This window comes from Actinia tenebrosa, unplaced genomic scaffold, assembly GCF_029948245.1.
Source record: "Actinia tenebrosa isolate PJP-AT-01 unplaced genomic scaffold, QUT_ActTen_1.0 PGA_scaffold15__27_contigs__length_11533743, whole genome shotgun sequence".
NCBI lineage: Eukaryota > Metazoa > Cnidaria > Anthozoa > Actiniaria > Actiniidae > Actinia > Actinia tenebrosa.
In genome coordinates, this window is record NW_028292575.1 from 9,313,064 (window position 1) to 9,334,880 (window position 21,817).

Sequence of the window (21,817 nt, forward strand, 5' to 3'; positions counted from 1 at the left end):
AAGATATAAATGCGTTGTAACTATATAAGAATAATATATATTCATATAAAATTCATAAAGTAAAAAAAAAAAGCACGCAGAAAGTGACGTAAGCAGAACACAAGGGTATGGAGAAGCACGAGCCGCATTTTTTGTGGTAGAAACGCGACCCACTATAAGAGTGGTCAGTCACAGGCTACTCAGATTAATCATGTCAAACAAGCTTTGGCTTTTAAACTTCAAGTTTATTTTCTGTTCATTTATTCATTCATTTATTTATTTACAAAGCTTTACCTTCAAATAAAGATATAATAATATAAAAAATGATATACAAAACAGACAAAATAAAGATCCGCGAATGAGGTAGGGATAATACAACAGAACATAGCTCCAATGTAAGTACACCCTTAACTAAATAATTACTAATAAACAATAAATTCTAACTGCTAAGATGCATTTAAATATATATGCTATATATGATTTTTAAAATGCTAGTTATCAAGGACGCGATAGTTAGTAGCAGCAGCATTTGTTATTTAGAAGATTATGAGCAGAGCAGCACTTGGGACTAATTGACTTCTTCCAAGTGTTGAAAATAGGATCATAGAAGTTGGAAGTTGCATTAGTGTAGTAATGATAAATAGAAGATTAAAATTGGTTAAGCGAATTAGCTAAGTCGCAAGCGTTAGGTAAGATATTCCAAAGTTTCGGAATGTGAATAAAATAGCTAGCTTGGAAATGTTTAGTCCTGCATTTAGGTATTAGCAAATCAGTTTCAGAATTATGACGGGTTACCCTGCGGTTAGTACAAACCTTAACATAGTGTTCAATGGGTATTTTAAAGTGACCTGTGCGACATTTGAAATAAAATACTTAATTCTCAAATTCATGCCAATATGATGTGGGCAATAAATTAAGTTAATTCAGACGGTCACAATAAGACTTATTATCATAATAACTGATATTTAAGATATATCTCGAGGCTCTGCGTTGCAGACTTTCCACTTTCTTAATGTTAACAATAGCTTGCGGAGACCAAAGTTCACTAGTATATCCTAAGTGAGGCCTAACATAGCTATGATACAAAAGCTTTCTTGCATTGATGTCAAAAGAGATTGGTATGTCTGTTGTAAGAACATTCCTAGAAAAATATTGATATTCATATCTATAAAAAGGACCTATATAATTCAGGTCATTGATTGACAAATTGATGTTAAATAAGCGATAATAGGTCATTTCAACACTGAAGAATATTTTATACGACTTGCGTTTCTTTTTATTATTCTCGTCAAGAAGAAGGTGATTGGTCGTGTTTTTTAAAGACGACGAAACTATTTTATAGGCTTCGATTATTTCTCTTTAGAGGTATGCCCACAATATATTCCTTTCCGTCTTGGAAAGACCCATATATCGCCTATCGCCTTCGACTCCAACAACCATTTTGAAATAACTGCATATAGAGAGATAATTTCATAGAAAGTGCACGCGTACGTTATTCACGATCGATTTGTGAATGTCATAAAACAAACCGGAACGGGTTTTTAGGCAATTGAGTTTGATGATACGAATTTTGAATAAAAACTATTCTTAGTATTTTCTGTTTATCATATTCATACCGAGATTTTCAATTTGGTTTGAATTAATTTTAAAAAAATCAGTTTACAAAGTTCAACTAAAATTATGATAAGGCTATTTAATTAATTGATATTTTAAAACGCTTAATCAAAAGCTAAGAGTAACTTTTTTGAGATCTTTTGACATTCAAATTGTCTAATTTTAATGTTTTCGACTTCTAGACTTCATCATGGCAGCAGGAAGTATCGTTTTTCTCAGACGTGAAAAGGCGATACCCGCATTGATTAGGAACAGCGAAGGAACGGAAGTATATTAAACAGGTTTTTACTGAGTAAGTCCCGGTATGTAAATAATACAACTAATCATGATATATAATTTTTAGATATTCAGAAATAAGGAAGGATATATTAGACATGGATTATTATGGAAAATATAAAAATTCCGCTGTGCTAAAATCATGCTGGTCGTAATTGTCGGTAAGAAAAGGGGAACGATAGATTTATTTATTACACATTATTGCGTCTATAAAAGGCACTACCAGCCATATCTTGTATATATTCTATCAGTACGGTCCCTAATGTTTATGAACCAGTATCATGCTTCTCTATTTGATTATTGAAAAATATTTATAATAATTAGGCAAAAAAAATAAACAGGTTTGCAAGTTAATCAAGTCCGGTATAATAGGAAGCTAAGATTGCCACGTGTCATTGAGCGTAAAAACGTTGGCTTGTGCTTGTCGTTGTGAAGATTAAATATTCATTGAAAAAAAGACTTTTTGATTTTCCATATTGTTGGCAGCCCCATTATTGGTAGAAGCCGTATGGGAACCAGCGACATCCACATCGAATATCCTTTCACTTGAGTTGCTTATTAAAGACATGTATCCATTCTCTGTGGAATACGACAAACCTTGATACGATTCATCAGGTTCTAGGTAAGGTGTATAGCATTCCTGGTCGGAATTACCATGCAAACATTTTGTTCTTGGCCTATCGTAGGTATCATCGTATATGTCGTTTTCTTTCCCCTTCTCTTCATTGTGCTTGATATTTGTCGGTGTTTCTTGGGGTGAATTTGGTGGCAACGAGAGTAATGGGGATGATACGCACCTCAATCTTGGAGGACAAGTCACCTTGTGTTCTGGTAGTCTCGGCCTGTCGTTGGTATCATCATATATGTCGTTATCCTCTCCCTTCTCTTCCTTCTGCCTGAGATCAGCAATTGTTTCTTGGGTTGAGTTTGGTGGCAAGGGGAGTGGTGGGGATGATGCGGACCTCAGTCTTGGAGGACAAGCCGTCACCTTGTATTCTGGTAGTTTTGTCATGTCGTCGATATTATAATATGTGTCGTCATCCTCCATCTTCTTTTCCTTCTGCCTGATACCAGTAATTGTTTCTTGGGTTGAATTTGGTGGCAATGAGAGTGGTGGGGATGATGCCGGTCTCAATCTTGGAGGACAAGTCCCTTCGTATTTTGGTAGTTTTGTCATGTCGTCGATATTATAATATGTGTCGTCACCCTCCCCTTTCTTTTCCTTCTGCCTGATATCAGTAATTGTTTCTTGGGTTGAATTTGGTGGCAATGGGAGTGGTGGGGATGATGCGGACCTCAGTCTTGGAGGACAAGTCCCTTCGTATTTTGGTAGTTTTGTCATGTCGTCGATATTATAATATGTGTCGTCACCCTCCCCTTTCTTTTCCTTCTGCCTGATATCAGTAATTGTTTCTTGGGTTGAATTTGGTGGCAATGAGAGTGGTGGCAATGATGCCGATCTCAATCTTGGAGGACAAGCCGTCACCTTGTATTCTGGTAGTCTTGGCAAGTCGTCGATATTATAGTATGTGTCGTCATCCTCCCCTTTCTTTTCCTTCTGCCTGATATCAGTAATTGTTTCTTGGGTTGAATTTGGTGGCAACGAGAGTGGTGGCAATGATGCCGATCTCAATCTTGGAGGACAAGTCCCTTCGCATTCTGGTAGAGTTGGCAAGTCGTAGGTATCGTCACAATCGTCTTCATCCTTGCCCTTCTCATTCTTGTGCTTGATATCTTCCAGTGTTTCTTGAGGTGAATTTGGTACTGATGATGATGATAAATATGACGATGACTGTGATGGTGGCAAGGAAGAAACTGAAGACGCGGATGATAAAAGTGGTGATGCTTGAGGTCGTGGTTCTGATCGTGGGGGTCGTGATGATAGCTTCAAGAAACGCCCTCCACTATTCACAAGGTGTTTAAAGAGTTTCCTTAACCAAAATGGACGCTCATACTCGTAGATATGGGGACCTGCAAATTCCTCAGAAACCGAGCTTTCGATGTCTTGTCTGGAGATGGGATTAGTTTCATCAAGCTGCTGAACAACATTCAAATCTGGCCAATTTTCATGTATTTCGTTCTGTTTTATCCAACGCTGAAGAAGGTAAGATTCCCAAGGGCATCTGAAATTTAAATGTTTATTTATGATTTTTTGTCTATGAATGAAATAAAGCCTTGGAATGCTGCAGTTACTAAGAATAATGGTACCAATATATCATTTGCACAAAGTATCAAATCTGGCCTAAACGAATATACTAAGATACGTACTTTTTTGTCAAACAATCGAGCACTAATAATGAAGAAGCTCGTTCTGTAGTTTTTAAACACCAACACTGTGTCACGAGTACGTACACCCAGTCCGGGCATAGGGCAGGTTGGGAAGGACGGCAATTCTCCTTTAAAGCGCCCAAAATCTGATGATCACAAAAAAAAAACACACACACACACAACTACTCAAAAACCGGCAGGAGTTTTCAATAGCAATGGAGTAGATTTTGGTGGATGTCAGTCAAGGCTTTTCCTATACAGTCAATTCAAAAAACGTTGTCGTCGACCGGCTCAAGCCTACGCGACTGGACAGAAAGGAATATGGATAAAAATCATTGAAGCGGTTAAATTTTTGTTCTGAATTAATTGTTACCGCTAGTAGTAAGATAATAATGGCAAGAAACAATCCATCAAATGCATGTCTTTGGGTTTAGGGAAAGAAAAACAAAGTAGTTATAATTCAGTTCACAATTTTGAAAATATCAAGGTATTATAAAACGTCTCCTTCAACATTTTTCGCTCGCCTACGAAGGTTCGTGCTGTAAACCAGGCATAACTAGTCAGATGAAATTATGGAGTCAACTCGGTTTCGATGATTGCTACCCAAGGTTCCTTTCGGTTCAGTCGCGTAGTCTTGAGTTGGTCGACGACAACATATTTTGGATTGACTGTATGCACGTGCCTTTGAAAACTGTTTCCCGATAACGTCTTAGGAAAAAATTGATTACAAAAATCCTATCTTGTTGCAACCACAGTAGCTTGTACAACTTTGTACAAAACGTTAAGGAAATCAACAATAAATGATGAAACAGCAATTTAGGTACACTACCTCTTCATTAGAATACTGCGAGAATGGTTTTGCAGTATCGGAATCTTTTGCAAGACACAGAAACATCTCCAAAATTGTCATGCCCAGTGACCAGACGTCTCCAGCTGGAGAAAATATCCTCTCCTGAATGACCTCTTTAGCGCACCTTATAAAAGATCAGTATTTTATTTACCGCCACAGTAAAGGACGGCAGGGAATCCAATCAGTTGGGTGTAAATATAATAACAATGGGATTATCAATGAAAGAGATGGGTTAAAGTACTGAAATACTGAATGGTACTGAAATCAAATAGAAAGAAGAAAACAGTAAAAGAAACGCTACTCTGAAAACTTTTTTTGTTGACCTACCAACGATATACATCTGGATGAACCTCGCCATTCACAACACCAAATGAGGTGTTGAGCTGGTTGCAAGATGGTAAAATGCTTCTAGAGAAGTGCAACCCGAAGATTTTCACCTGAAGAAAGAAAGCTAAATTAAGTAAAAACATTAACAGGGGTATGATGGGGTACCCTATCGTCAGTTCATTGTTTTATTTATTGTTCATTGTTTTGGTACCCCATCACACCCCCTATTAAAACCCCATCAACACCCTCCTAATAGCTATTGTTTTGTAAATCGTTTACTGTCACCCTCACTTTCTTGAGTTATTGCTTATCAAACTGCATTCAATTTACGGCTAGCAAATATTGATTCAGGAAGGCACAGTAGAACAAGCAATCATATAACACACAAATGTTCGTGAGAATACTAACATGATTCTTTTTGACAACCCTGACGCTTTCAGCATTTAAAAAGCAAAGTACGATGTTCTTTTGGTGGAGGTAGCGTAGTGCTTCGGCGATTTGAGCAGCAAATTTAGTCACATCTTCAGGTGTACAATTGTTACCCAAGATGTAATGTCGTAGACTTGGACCCTCGCAGTTTTCGTAGGCCTTGTTGAAAAAATAATTATGAAACTAAAAGATTAAAACGGCTGGGGGAAAATTGCAGTCATTTGCTGCTGTGCTCTTGATACTTACAATCACTCTTCCAGATTTGGTTTTGCGATCTTCTACAACCCTAGCAAGATGCGGATGGTCCAATAACTTTAAGTTTTTCAAATGTTGCTTACTGGTATCCACAAGGCTCAATGATTCTTTGGTTGTGTTTGGTGTTTGTTTCGTCTTTTATTAAGGAAGAACGAAAATTATTACAAAATGTACAACTTTAATACTCTAAGACTATAAGTAAAAACTAAGAAAAAGTGAGCATAAATCTCGTAAAACTGCGTAGTAATTTCGCACCCCCTCCCACACGGAGTTGCATGTTCTTGATATTGATAACCGCGCAAATTCTCGGAAGACACTCTACAAGGTGGAAAACAAAAATTGTTGTGCCTCAAACAATTAACATACTTACAACGTCAATATCTTTGTCTTCCTTTGGCAAAGGTTCTGAAATCAGTCTAAGACGTTCGTCTGCACCTTGTAATGAACGAAATATCAGATAATTTTTCTTTAAGATATTAGACTTAATATTTATAGACTTTAAATGTATTTGGCTTTCGTTATATTTACGTAACATTTACACTTATCTCTCCCCAAGATGGGCCTTTTAATGATGTTTGCTCAACACGCACTACCAATACGTTCACCATTTGTACAACACATAACACTCAACTCACAACAGAAAGCTGATGAGGAGAAAAATAAGTATTGGGTAAAAACGAAAGTAGAAGTACCTTTTCCGTTACATTCAGCAAGAAGTTTTTGAAGCTCTTCGGAAATTTTCTGAAATGAACTGATTCTGTCTTGCCTAGTTTTTCCCATACATTTCTGTATGAGTAGAAATACTTCGTCTCCCATGTCTTTTGTTAATGTTCGGCCCGAGAGGACCTGTGGATTGATAACAAATTAATTTTAGTCGTAGTCAAAAGCCTGTAGGTACAGGCTCCAGAAAACGGCCAGCTAGATGGCACGCGCTAATACTCCGCCGCGTTCCCCCCACCCCCTCCCCCCCTCCCTCCTCCCCCCCTCCCCCCACAAAAAAAACTATTTGGTAACTCATTAATTGTCGAAATATATTAAAAAAAGAAAATATTAAAAATTATATTGAAGAAATGTTTAGATGTTTTAATTTTCTTATAAAGATTGGATGAATGAAAATATTTCTTTTTGCTTGCTTGTTTCCGTTTTTGTTTTTGTTTTGTTTTTACTTTTGTTTCTACTTTTAAAATCTCGCTGCGCCCCTGCACGTAAATAAAAGATTCCCATCGATAATACTTACGTGTTGATGAATGTTCTTAGTATCTACATTGGCATATGGGGTACCCCCACACGTGAACACAACGTACATCAGAACACCGAATGCCCAAATATCAGACTCTCGTGAGAACAAAGGTTCATCTTCAAGACATTCTGGAGCAGAAAACCTTATCGACGGGTCTTCCAAATCCAACTTTTCTCCATGGATGCCCCTTTCCATTTCATTCTTAGAAAGAATCTTAGCTTGGCAGAAACCCGTGATTCTGACATTAAAGTTGTCGTCAAGTAAAACATGCTCTGGTCGCAGCTGATTGTGAATGACTTGCTTCTTGTGTATGAAGTTCATACAGTTAGCTATCCCAAGACATACATTAAGTAGCTGACGATAAGTAGGGATTTCTAGCTCCTCTTTACAAACTCTCAAAAAGTGAAGTAAGTCTTCTTTTGGCATGTAGTCACAAATCATATGTAATGGCCGTGTTTTGGTGTCAGCGGTATGGACCATCAGAACATGCTTGTTCGGGGTTTGATTGAGATGTTGAAGAACCTTAGTTTCATTTTGCAGATGTTTTTCTGATGGTGACAGATCTTGATCCTGATCTGCATACAGATTCTTTATAGGATTTATGATAGCCACAGTGATAGCTACAGGTTGGTAGTCATATAACCCACGTACTATTACACGATTTTCATCCTCATAAATGATTTCTATGCATTCCAAACCTTTGGATTCGTGGATTTTACAGATCTGCTTTATCATCACATCTCGTTGTAACGGAATGTGGTCTAGTACCTCAGGTTTGAGTCTTCTTTCAATGACGATCTTTCTGGATTTGAAGTCTCTAGCAAATGAAGTCTTAATGCAATGGTTTTCTATTATGTTGCGAATGACTTCCGACTTTCCGCAAACTTTGGCCTCCATCAAACAAGCAAGACAGCGAGCAGCTTTGATTCTAGTAGCTATAGGTTACACAAAATAAACGAATATTTCAGGACATGAAATTGATAAGATTCCTTTTTAAGTGGTAAGTCGTGTAACTTTTAACAATATTTGTACGATTTAATTCAAAATTATTGGATACCTTTAGAAAGCTTGGTACTGTTAATGGTATGAAGCAGTGTCTGGCAAGCGAGCAATGAAAATTTCCAGTCTTCATTTCTGTGTGGCCATTTCTTACTGAACACATCGTGATTCTTGATGATGATCTCAATAATTTGATAAGCATCGGCATTACTGGTACACAACTAGAAAAGGAAAACAGCAAATAATTATCAATTTTTCATTAAATCTTCGTCTTTCCAAAAAGATCAATAAGGTAGGTAAGAAGTAATACTCTTAGGGTTAGCATACACTTAACATACACTTAGCATATAGGAATAATCTTGTTTACGATACAAAAATCATAGAGTCAATTGATTTGTTTATTGCGTCTCGTGTTTTCCGCGTGAAGATCGATTTGCTTTTGTCCCGTGTGATGATAATGATGGGTCGATGCTCTTACTCAGTTTGTAAAAGTCTGTACAGATTAGTAATAACAAGCAGTTTAGGACTTTTGGCTTAGCAATACGTCTTTTTTGGCTTACCAATACATCGTGAGTACAGTATTTACCTTGCCATGGAGCATTTTCAGGATGACAAAATAATCCACTGAACTACTTTCTGCACATTGCAGCTTCTTCAGGAAAGCTTCCAGCGTGATATCTTTACACAAATCCAACAGCTTGGTCATGTGACTCAATTTATTGTAGTCAAACAAACGCTCGATCAAGTTTAAAACTGTTTCCATTGAGAAGCGCCAGCGATCTTTTTTGGGACGCGGATTTCTTTGGAGAGTTTTCTGGATGTTTTTCGTTACAGTCTGTTTTATTTCTTCTTTCTCTGTCTTGTTAATGTATGGAGGTTTCAGGTGACCCTTAGCAAGGTACAGCAGTATTAAAGCTAGAATACTGTTATACACTTCAAGACGGCTTCTTTGAATATGCTGAAGGTTTTCTGCAAAGCTGCCGTCGACCAAGGACCGACGCAGTATCCTTTCGACCTCTATAATATGAGCGTTTGCCGACTCACAGCTGCCAAACTCTAGATCAAGCAACCGCTTCATTATCCTTAGGGAATGAATGGTAAGTCTTGGACTTTTCAGCTCTGGAGAACAGAACCTAGCAAGCAGCTCTAGAGCATCGTTGCAACTGCTTGCGGCCTTGATAGCATGGTTCTCGATTTCTGGTAGAAGATGTTGCAAAATATTCTTCTCGATTTTATCCTTCTCGGTGCCCCGACATTTAGCCACTGCCTCGAGAAGTGTGGTGGGGTTTTTCAATATTTTTACAACTACGTAAAAGAAAGAAATAAGAGTTTCTGCGGTCGAGATCAATGATCAGTTTTTATACATAATTGTTTTCTATTGTATTGTTTCTGTGTGATGTATTTTATATCTAATATGCGTCTTAGTAATCTAGGCAACCTTAGTAATCTATGATACTATTATAGGATAGTGTAGCGATCTAGAGCCGAGCATAACCGAACGGACCGAATCTAATGATAGCATGAAAGAGTCTTGAAGTAGTGTTCAAAGTTTGTATGGTTACTTTGCATTATGTCAATTAGTACCACTATTATTACTAACCATCAAAAGAATTCTGAGTTACACCAGCTGATTCTGCTGTTGTTGATACGTTAGCATCACTCCCAACTGCCACAAAATTGCCTTTACCACCGACATTGACTACATTCTTTATTTGCTCCTCTTTCGTCTTGGTGCAACCTATCATGAGCCAAAAATAGAACGCATGAAACACGAAAACACCCCAAAACCATTTTTCCCCAATAATTAGAGAGTTACTATTTATTACTATTATTATTACTATTATTATTACTATTATGACTATTATTATTATCATTATTATTATTATTATTATTATTATTATCATTATCATTTTTATTATTATCATTATTAGGCTTTTGAGAGAAGACAGGTTTTATTCCATCAAATCGTAAATGAAGCAAAATGACAAAAGTCACAAGCTTCATGACCTACTACCAACACGCAATGAATCGACCTACCACACGCGCTGCCAAAGATATTATAAATTACCAGTCTGTAAGACTAGGTTGAAGAATACTTTTATAAGAAACATAGTCTTAATCAGCAGTAGGTTTTAGATTCCACTTTTTAGCTTTAGTATCTAGCTTTAGCTATCTATCTATCTATCATACTACATTTATTTCTGGAGCTACGCGTACTTATTTTGGTTTCAACATTTTTTTCTTTTCTATGCCACATTTTGCTCAGTTTTTACAATGAACGTTCAGCGGGTTTTCGCAAAAACCGGGTCAAAATGCATGGTTATAGCTGAATATAAATGTTCCTAGGGATTGTAAAGTTGTGTTTGTTTTGCATTGGAAAATCATTCTTCCAGCTGATCTGAAATAGTCACGTAGAAATGACATCACTCCAAGACTGTCATGGCTCGTTCGTGTTTTCAGAAGGGTAAATTTCATATTTGATTTCATGCATGATATCTTTTCTGGATTTATATGGGATCTTTTGAAGGTGGTTACATGTGTCAATCGTGTATTATTCTTGTTTTAGTATAAATACACAGGTGATTATTGAAAATCTCGCGCTCTCGAAACTCACGCTATCACACGATAATCACCTCCAGCGATAATCCAAAATGGCGGCCAGCCACTTTGTTGCTGTTACCGGAGAGGAATTAGAAATAATGAAAGAAAATGCTGTCCCCAAAAGGACTAAAGAGGCTAACAAATTTGCACTAACTTTGTTGAAAGGTAAAAAAGGACTTAAAACAATCAAATAAGCTCGAACAAACTGTTCTGATTTGCAAAGTCGGAGTTCGCCTGTGTTGAAATTGAAGGCCGCGTTTGTCACTTCAATTCAATTCCTAATTTTAAATCTGTCTTTTATCTTCTTTTTTTTTTTTTTTTTTCCTTTTTTTGAAATAATCACCTGTGTATTTATACTAAAACAATTATTTCCCTCAGCCTCAGTGAATATCGGAGAATATTTACCAAGCCGCTCGAAGACTCGCGTCTCGGTAAACATCGATATTAGAGAGTTTTAGATTGACTTTTTTTCTCCCCGCAAACGCCAAACGTGACCACGTTTTCATCGTTTTCCTGTACTTTACTTTACCTTTTACAAACCTTCTCACCAAAGACAAAATATTATTTTGTTTTTCTACTACTTGGACTTTTTTGCGATTCTTTTTAAGCTATTTAAAGTAATTTTTAAATGGTCAACTGACGTTTCACGTTTGCCGTGAACGTAAATCTAAAACTCTCTATTATATATTGATATGGCTCCCCCATACCTGGCTGATGCTATAAAATCGAGAAAAAAATTTGCGCACTCTCAGATCTACAAGCCATGGAGTATCTAAAAGAACAAAGATTTCGTCTGGTGACCTATGGTGACAGATCTTTTTACGTTGCTGGCCCTAAACTGTGGAATGACCCACTTCAAATTAGGAAAAGTTCTTTAATCCAATTATTTAAAAATGAACTGAAAACTCATTTGTTCAAGAACTTTGTCTCCTCTGGTTCGAAGTGAACATCAATGAACTATGACATTTCATTAATATTGTAACATACGTCTGGTATTTATTTTATTTCTTATTGTAAAGCGCCATGAATTTTGATATGTGCGCTATATAAGTTCCATTATTATTAATTATTATTATTATTCACTTCGCCTTCGGCGAATAATTGTTAAATTTTCGGAAGAATTGACCGTCCGTTTTCATGTAGAGGTTGTGTTTATCAATCTCACTGTGAACCTTCGTTCACGGTTTTCATTTGATGAAGGTTTATTAAAATCGCTCCAAAATCAAAACTCTTTCATTCGAGCGGGAATTTTGCTTAATTGTATGACGTCACAGCGTACAACCGCTGTACATGATAACTCTTTGGCCGTGAGTCAACAAATTAATGGCGGACGAAAATAAATCGTAAAATTTTGGCCCTTTCCTTTCGAATATCAGAAAGATATTTCAGTTAGTGGTTATGATGATAATAATAATAATAACAATAATAAATTCATTTGCAAAGCGCAAATTCAACATACGTTTTCAAATGAGCTACTAAAACCGGTATTATATAAAAACTTATAGCCTATAAAATTAAACATATATCTATTAAAAATGTAAGACTACTAAAAGAAAATTGTGAAAACAATAATAAAGAATGATAGCATTTAAATAGAAAATCCTATTTAACCTACTTGATGTTAAAACCTACTCTAGGCTGATAAAAATGAATAAATAAATAAATAAATAAATAATGTATTGCATGGTAAGCATATAATTCCGAAATTCAAGCATAAGCAAAAGCAAATAAATAATTGTTTTTAGTTCCTTTCTGAACTTGTTAATTGAGTCAAGATCTCTTAGTTTGCAACGTAGTGATTTCCTCCCAGAGGTGAGAAAGTCTTAATTGTTGGGTGTTGTAATAGTAATTAGAAATTGTATAATTTTCGTCCAAGTTCCCATTTAATCGGACGATACATATTTACCTTATTTTTCAACAATTCAAATAGTTTAGCACCTCATAGTGTAGTACAAAACGCGCCCTACGTTGGTCCTCAGTTGTCTGTGATTTCAAAACTATGCTCTTGTAGTCAGATTTTTGACGATGTGTCATTAGAACTGTCACTGTGTGCACTGAGTGTATGATTCGTAATAAGGCTATCTAACCCGTCTCGCTGTAAACAATAATAGGCGTTTCATACCTAAACTACCACAATCCTTTTCATACACAAATGTTAAATCTCATTTAGGAATACCAAGACAATAGTAAAAAAGTTCTCATAATATAGTAAAGTAAATCCGCGCGATCTGATTGGTTGAAAAGCATGAACCATTTGCCCATGGGTTGCACGCTCACGTCAGCTTTTTTTGCTTCGGCGAAAAAAAAAACAAACTTTTATGTATCTTTTTGCTGGCAATTTATCTAGAAAAGATAACTGAAAATGACTGAAAAAACTTGCGAAAGTGCTCATCAATCTCCTGCATTTAGTATAGAATTGTCATTTGATCAGCCTAGTAATAAAACGTCAAGATTTGCATCCACTTTCAAACAGTGAGCTGGACAAGATTGTGTCAGATCGTCACTCCAAAAAGACAAATTGGACGGTGTCTACATTCAAAGGTTTGTAGCAATGATTTAACAAATACAAAAATATTGTTATCGTGTATTTATTCAACAAGCATTTTCAAAAGTAATTAACTATAAATATTATAAATTCACGCTCACCATCTACTTCGCAGCTTCACAACAGCAGTTAAGTCATTTAAGGTGGAACCAAACTAATTCAGATCGAACTTTGGGCAATTTTATTTGCTCCCTTCGCAAAACTATTACGTCAATTTAACTGTATTTTTCATATAATGTGCTTGGATTATCCTAGATTCTAACAGTGTATTTTATTTTAAGATTTTTTTAATGTTTAGCCTATCACGGCAAAAAATGAAACAGTGCTATTTTTAGTTTTTGGCTTTTTTCTCCTCATCCTCAGGCACGATTTTTCTAAAATTTTCAGAATCTTATCATCTAGTACTATTGCAGCCTGTGTGTAAATTTTGATGGAAAGTCTTGGGCAGAAAAAAGTTATGACGCTGCTTGAAAATTCAGTCCAAAATTTGAAGCATATGAGACAAAAAATAACATTGAATGGATTGCCTTGAAGTTTTCACATATCTATTTCCAAGTATTGCGGATGAGCCTTACGAAAAATCAGCATCAAATCTTAAAAACTCATTGAAAAAATGTTTTTTACTAATTGTCGTTGTAAAGCTCAAAAATGAGAGTTTTGCTAAAAATCACATTTTCGCCGTTTTCTTCAAAATGGCTCCATGTTTTTTCTTTAAACTTTCTACATCAATAGACTAGAGCTTTATCTAGATGGTAGTAAAATTTCTACAGCTCGTCCTATCCAAATTTTGGAGAAAACATTTATTAAAGTGAGGTGAACTTTTTTTCTGCCCAAGACTTTCCATCCAAATTTATACACAGGCTGCAATAGTACTAGATGATAAGATTCTGAAAATTTCAGAAAAATCGTACCAGAGGATGAGGAGAAAAAAGCGAAAAACTAAAAATAACACTCCTGTTTGTTTTTTGGCCGTAATAGGCCAAACATTTAAAAAATCTTAAGATAAAATACACTGTTAGAATGTAGGATAATCCAAGCACTGCACATTATATGAAAAATACAGTTAAATTGACGTAATAGTTTTGCGAAGGGGGCGAAAATAAAATTGTCCAAAATTCGCTTTGAATTAGTTTGGTTCCACCTTAAGCTCTACATGGGAGTGAAAGCCGACAAAACATACTAACCAGAGAAAATTAATCCACTTCAGTCAGTTAGTTTTGACCCGTGTATAAGAGGCTTTTCATTGCTAAGTCATTGTACGATAACAAACTTGAATCGTCAACAACAACACTGGAAAGACAGCCACTGTGTTTTTCATTGATTTTCTTGGCATTACTGTACTAAGATATGTCAGCACTTGAAATGTACTTCTACCCGGTCGAAAATCACTTTCTCCGTAGTTTTGAACATTTTTAATTCACTCGCAAGCTAAACTTTTGCCATTATTTTAGTCATAACAGTCTTCAGTCTTTCTGTTTTTGGGGCTTTTCATTCACGCAAGGTGCGTAAGGAGAATTTAGGGCATGATCAACAAATAAAGTCAATATTTTTTGTTTGTTGACTTGACTATATTATAAAAGTAATGGATCATAAGTAGCTGTGCGTCCATCGAGTTATGGATGCACTTGGGAGGTTGCTCTAAGCACTCAAAAAAGCTAGAGTTGCACTGCGCTTCGCGTCGTGCAACTCTTACGCTTTTCTAAGTGCTTAGCAGCCTCCCGCGTGCATCCATAACTCGATGGACCCACGCTACTTATAATCCATTCCTTAATTTTTTAAAAATGCTACCGAAGAACTACATTCAAATAATGTGCTGGTATTTCTTGGTCTTTTGATTTTATAACTTTTTTTTTTTCCCCTCTCTATTATGATTAGTCACGCAAACTTGACCTCTTGGGTCATATTTTTTGTTTGTCATCGGTGTCAGTGTTGATTAAAACAAAGATTTCAGTGAAAGCAATTTGATATGAACTGATCTAAAGCACAGAGATAAACCAGGGGATAGATGTGCTCTGCAATACAACGTTTTGCGAATAGCTTGTATTTCATAAGTAATAATGAATTGCGGTCAGAGTGCATACACCGCCTGGGGACTGAACGCATCAGTCCTTTAGACTCGCAGGAAGTTACTGTCAGTGTACATGTGATATTAAATTGTAGGTGAAAGTGACATTCAATTGTGTTGTGGTTGATTTTTACAACCTGGGCAGGCCGAACGGGAAAATTCCTCGATCGAACGTCGACTGATTTACGATATAAATACAGTGTCAAATGAAAAATATAACTAGGTTGTATGTTATGTATAGGGATCGGAGCTGGTTTTCCATAGGTCAACGTTTATTTAAGAATAAAGTACACACCAAGACAAAATAAGACAAATTACTCAGCTGCTTTATTAATGCCTGTCTCATTGCGCTCAATCCAAAGTTCTGGCATAAATGTAAATCAGTTCTGCAACATTTGAACATAAATCCCGCTAATATAATAAAGTATAACGGACGCCACACAAATTAGAACTACAGCTCTCCGGAGAAAGGTTATCAGTTTGAAATCATATTATTGTGTTTCATTGATGTTTATCAAGTGTTGTTTTTTTTAATGAAACTTGAACTTGAAGTATTTCTTGCGTATTGTGACAAACGGTTTAGGAAAGTTTAGCGCGGACTAAAAAGTCTTTTAGCGATTTTTCCTTCCTATAAGATACCATAGCTTGGTCTGGAAATATCCGTGCTAGATATTGGTTATTAGAAATGAGATGCCAGTATTTTGTTAATATACTTTTTAAGACTTTGAATACAAGAATTAAAGTGCTACTATGACGAAAATCGCTCAAACTTGGATTCAGCTGAAACTTCCTAAGAATACTCTTTAAAGGTCCAATAATCACTGTATGAAGTGTTTTCTCGATATTCAGGACGAAAGTATGATATTTTTACGATTATTTTTTGAAGTCTGTGACGTCATACACTCAACATCGAACATCGCTCCATACATTTCTTCGTAGTTTATGATCAAAATATCAGTAGTAAAGGGAGAAAGAAATACCCAAACACCCCAAAATATAAATTATAGTCACAAGTAATGTGAAATAAGCACATTAGCCACCCTTTGGGCTTCATAGGAATAAAATAAATTAAGGATTTATATACAAAGAAATATATGTAGCAATGTTTGATGTTGAGTGTATGACGTCACAGACTTAAAAAAATAATCGTAAAAATATCATACTTTCGTCCTGAATATCGAGAAAATACTTCATACAGTGATTATTGGACCTTTAAAGAGTATTCTTAGGAAGTTTCAGCTGAATCCAAGTTTGAGCGATTTTCGTCATAGTAGCACTTTAAAGGTAGTTAATAGATAATACTTTTTTATGCAACAGAATTTTAGGAATGATTTGTTTATATACATGAATATGCTTTTTGTATATACAATACAATCATATAGAATACATACTTTATTGAACACATCCCCAAGGGGGCTTTTCAGCTTCAATTACAATATAGAATTAATGAGCAATATAAAATCTAAGTTAAACATAAATAAATAAATAAATAAATAAATAAATAAATAAATAAATGAATGAATGAATGAATGAATGAATGAATGGATGAATGAATGAATGGATGGATGGATAAATGGATGAATGAATGAATAAATGAATGAATGAAGAAACAAACAAATAAATAAATAAATAAATAAATAGATAAACATAATACATAAATACATAAACACATAAACACATAAACACATAAACACATAAACACATAAACACATAAACACATAAACACATAACACATAAACACATAAACAACACATAAACACATAACACATAAACAACATAAAACATAAACACATAAACACATAAACACATAAACACATAAACACATAAACACATAAACACATAAACACATAAACACATAAACACATAAACACATAAACACATAAACACATAAACACATAAACACATAAACACATAAACACATAAAAAACATAAACCAAATAAACCACATAAACACATAAACACATAAAAACATAAACACATAAACAATAAACACATAAACACATAAACACATAAACACATAAACACATAAACACATAAACACATAAACACATAAACACATAAACACATAAACACATAAAAACATAAAAACATAAATACATAAAAACATAAATACATAAAAACATAAAAACATAAAAACATAAACCACATAAACACATAAACACATAAACACTAAACACATAAAACACATAAACACATAAACACATAATAACAGAAACACAGAAACACAGTAACACAGAAACACAGAAACACAGAAACACAGAAACACAGAAACACAGAAACACAGAATACACAGAAACACAGAAACACAGAAACACAGAAACACAGAAACACAGAAACACAGAAACACAGAAAACAGAAACCAGAAACAAAAACACACAGAAACACAGAAAACAACACAGAAACACAGAAACACAAAAACACAGAAACACAGAAACACAGAAACACAGAAAACACAGAAAAACAGAAACACAGAACACAGAAACACAGAAAAAAACACAGAAACACGAACACAAAACAACCAGAAACACAGAAACACAGAAACACAGAACCTAAACACAAGAAACACAGAAACAGAAACACAGAAACACAAAACACAAAAACAAAACACAGACAAAACACAAAACACAGAAACACAGAAAACACAAGAAAAACAAGAAACACAAAACACAGAAACACAAAACACAGAAACACAAAACAAAAACACAAACACAAAAACACAGAAACACAAAACAAAAAAACAATAAACACAAAACACATAACACAAAACACATAAAACATAAAACATAAACACAAAAAATAAACACATAAACATAAAACAATAACAACATAAACATAAACACATAAATACATAAAACAAAAACATAAAACAAACATAAATACATAAATAATAAATAATAATAAAGAAACACATAAATACATAAATACATAAATACATAAATACATAAATACATAAATACATAAATACATAAATACATAAATACATAAATACATAAATACATATAGAAAGAAAGAAAGAAAGAAATAATTAAATAAATATGTATGTATGTATGTATGTATGTATGTATGTATGTATGACAATGACAATGACAATGACAATGACAATGACAATGACAATGACAATCTTTTATTTAGCACCATAAATATGTATGTATGTATGTATGTATGTATGTATGTATGTATGTATGTATGTATGTATGTATGTATGTATGTATGTATGTATGTATGTATGTATGTATGTATGTATGTATGTATGTATGTGCATTCAATCTTGTACTTAGTTGTGAACAAGGCTAAGATTGTAGTTCGGGTTGTACTGGGAGGTACAGACTTTAGTAAGCTAGGACCGAGTATAAAGGAACCCCGACTGACAGCCACACCGACTAAGCAAAGTCCTTCTGGTCAACCTAACTCTGCTCTAGTTTGTGTAGTTAGATCTGATACTTAACTCGTTGTATAACGTCTAAGACGAGGTTCAATAAAACCTCCATCCATAGTCTTACAACTTTCTTATTCGTTTTGCATTCTGATTGTGTCAAAGCTTTACTTCTCTGTGAGAATCAGTGAACTTCGTCAAGAATCTTTTGTGTTAGTTGAGGAGGGTATCCTCGTTTGATTAAACGAACTTTAAAGTTGCCGGTTTGTTTGCTTCGAATGATTCTTTGGTTGAGTTAGTTCTAAGAAGCCGTAAGGCCTTTCCCATGATGAATTCTTTCTTAACACTGAAAGGATGACAAGAAGAGAAGTGTGAATACTGACAAGTTTCAGTAGGTTTAAAATGCGTTTGAATGTCAAGTATATTTCGTTCTTTAAAACGATCACTTTCGTATACTTCAGTATCAAGGAAAACCATTTTATTTTGATAAATTTCGCTAGTGAATTTGATCGTAGTGTGTTGTGAATTTGCATAATTCGTTAATTTCTGCTTCATTGATCGTCCACACGGTGAATACGTCATCAATAAATCTCTTCCATATGAGAGGTTTTAGAGGGCTTTTTAATAACAAATTCGTCTCTATGTTAGCCATAAAGATAATCGAAAGAATGCTGCTGCCATCTTAGTACCCATAGCTATTCCGTGTGTTTGGAGATAGTGTTTGCTGTTATACTTAAAAGAATTCTCACTTAAAATAAGCCTAAGTAAATTATTCAACTCTAGTGTTGGTATAGGTAGGTTAGGCTGAATTTGAGATTCATAAGCATTTAAAAATAACACTTATATCCTCTTCTTGAGGGATGTTAGTGCAGAGTGAACAAACGTCCAAAATAGCGAGAATAGCACTACTAGGAATGGTTGTTTTCTCAATGAAAAGTGACATTCAATTGTCTTGTGGTTGATCTTTACATCCTGGGCAGGCCAAACGGGAAATTTCCCTGATCGTACGTCGACTGATTTACAATATAGATACTGTCAAAAGAACAATATAGCTAGGTTGTATGTTATGTATAGGGACCTGGTCTTCCATAGGTCAACGTCTATTTAAGAATAAAGTACACACCAAGACAAAATAAGACAAATTACTCAGCTGAGCTCAGCTGCTTTATAAAAGCTTGTCTCATTCCACTCAACCCAAAGTTCTGGCATAAATGTAAATCAGTCCTGCCACATTTGAACATAGCGGCCCGCTGATGTGTTAATGGTACATAAATACCGAGAACGGAAGCAATAAGCCATATATATCCTGAGATTATACATCTACAGATAAAGTTCGTCTGCATTTAATAACGTCATAGGAAATAAGAGTCGCGTAATATTTTAGAACAAGTCCAATTTAAAGAACAGGCAAACGGTAGAAAATTAAATTCGCAGCGGTGTTGGACTAGACTATTCCACGGTAATAAACCGCCAAGCTAATGCCACACCGACTTGAAAACATATATGATGATCAACTCCTACAAAGTTAACTCAATTAAAATAATCCCACTAGTCTATCATGTGGATCTTGTAAAGATGTCTTTGGATCTGATAACAAACTAACTTTTGTGGTATCCTTTTACTAACATTTGTAGTAATAACAAGTTAATAACAAGTTATATCTTACCTTCATCTTCAGATGATGATGTGAAGTCTGTGGAGGAATCTTGATGATGCAGGCCCCGAACCATACTTGAAGCTGCACAGCTCACTTTGGTATATAACCTAGAGCTTTATGATCCCTCGAAAACCCAGAGATGAATTGTCTTCAGTCTTATCATTTGGGGAACTACCACTACTCAGTATGTGCGTCATCGTGGCTATAGTTACACGGCCCCAGGGGCAACATTTTGTTTCTTTTCGCTTTCGCTATGATCATGTTAAGGAATTTCTATCAAAATGGGTGTAGCCTTTGATCTAAAGCAGAAGTAAAAATAAGTTGCAAAATTTCGAACAACAGTGTTAAAAGCGGTTTTCAGGCAGAGCGTTTATTGCCGTATAATCATCAAAGTCAATCTGACTTTGACTTTGACAAACGACTTTTCAAAAGCATGCACATTCGCACGGCTCGCTTTAAAATCAAAATGCTTTGTTTAAGACGTAAATACAACTAATATTTGCTCAAAACCTCTCTCATAATTGCTTTACATCTTATGATTTATCGCAATTTTTTTTAAAAGAAAAATTAAAGAGATCATACTAGTAACGCTTCGAACCGCAAAGATCAAATCCTAGAATGTGCGTGGCGTAGCAAATTATTTATTTTGTTTATCAAATCAAATAGAATCTTAAAATAAGTATTGCTATGTACCTCATGTTCCTTTGTGAGTAGACTTTGAAGCCAAAACAGTTAATATAAATACATAAATATAGGTTATATATAAAACTATATTATCAATTTCAAGAGAATTAACGAGACATGCTGAATGAATTTGTTTAATATACGATCGCTTATCGTAATTCTGACTCTCGAACCCTGTTCTCCTCATCCTTCTTCGCTCGTTCGTGCAGAAAATACTGTTCGAGTAGATGAATCATGAATAGTTAACCAAAACACAAGCTTTTGCCCGTGAAGTTCATTGAAAATTCTTAGAAATAATCCTTCAAAATCCTCGCTATCTTCTCCTTGTTTACGAAATTCATAAATTAATATTTCTAGTTCGGCTGTCTTGAATTACGGCGGTCAACGAAACAGATCATGCGTAGACATAAGCCTGTGCCACGTGATCTGCTAGCACCGCCCTCTCATAATCACTTGACAACATATTGACATTGATTGATATCTGGTACATGATAATTGATTGGACTATAGATGGGAACCCTATAGCAGATACCCGCAAAGGTCTCTTGGGTAAGTTCCTGAAGACCCCCTGGGTAACAATTGCGCAACTTTGCCATTTTGTCGAGGAGAAAAAAAAACAAGCAAAGGCATTTTATAGCTGATATACCACAGGTAT

At 35.1% G+C, this 21,817-nt stretch overlaps 1 protein-coding gene and 1 pseudogene across 1 annotated transcript; both read right to left on the bottom strand.

Annotated features, from left to right (window-relative positions):
- Positions 1-203: 203 nt before the first annotated feature.
- On the bottom strand, positions 204-20,627 carry LOC116288501 (uncharacterized). Its single transcript, XM_089030120.1, has 13 exons — positions 20,488-20,627; positions 9,838-9,975; positions 8,824-9,542; positions 8,296-8,458; positions 7,236-8,173; positions 6,691-6,844; positions 6,369-6,433; positions 5,990-6,133; positions 5,723-5,902; positions 5,315-5,424; positions 4,967-5,111; positions 4,138-4,283; positions 204-3,992 (listed from the first exon to the last, which is right to left on the bottom strand). The coding sequence occupies exons 1-13, from the start codon at positions 20,549-20,551 to the stop codon at positions 2,306-2,308; spliced, it is 4,653 nt and encodes a 1,550-aa protein (XP_088886246.1). The 5' UTR covers positions 20,552-20,627; the 3' UTR covers positions 204-2,305.
- On the bottom strand, positions 18,688-19,852 carry LOC148911046 (uncharacterized; annotated as a pseudogene).
- Positions 20,628-21,817: the final 1,190 nt, after the last annotated feature.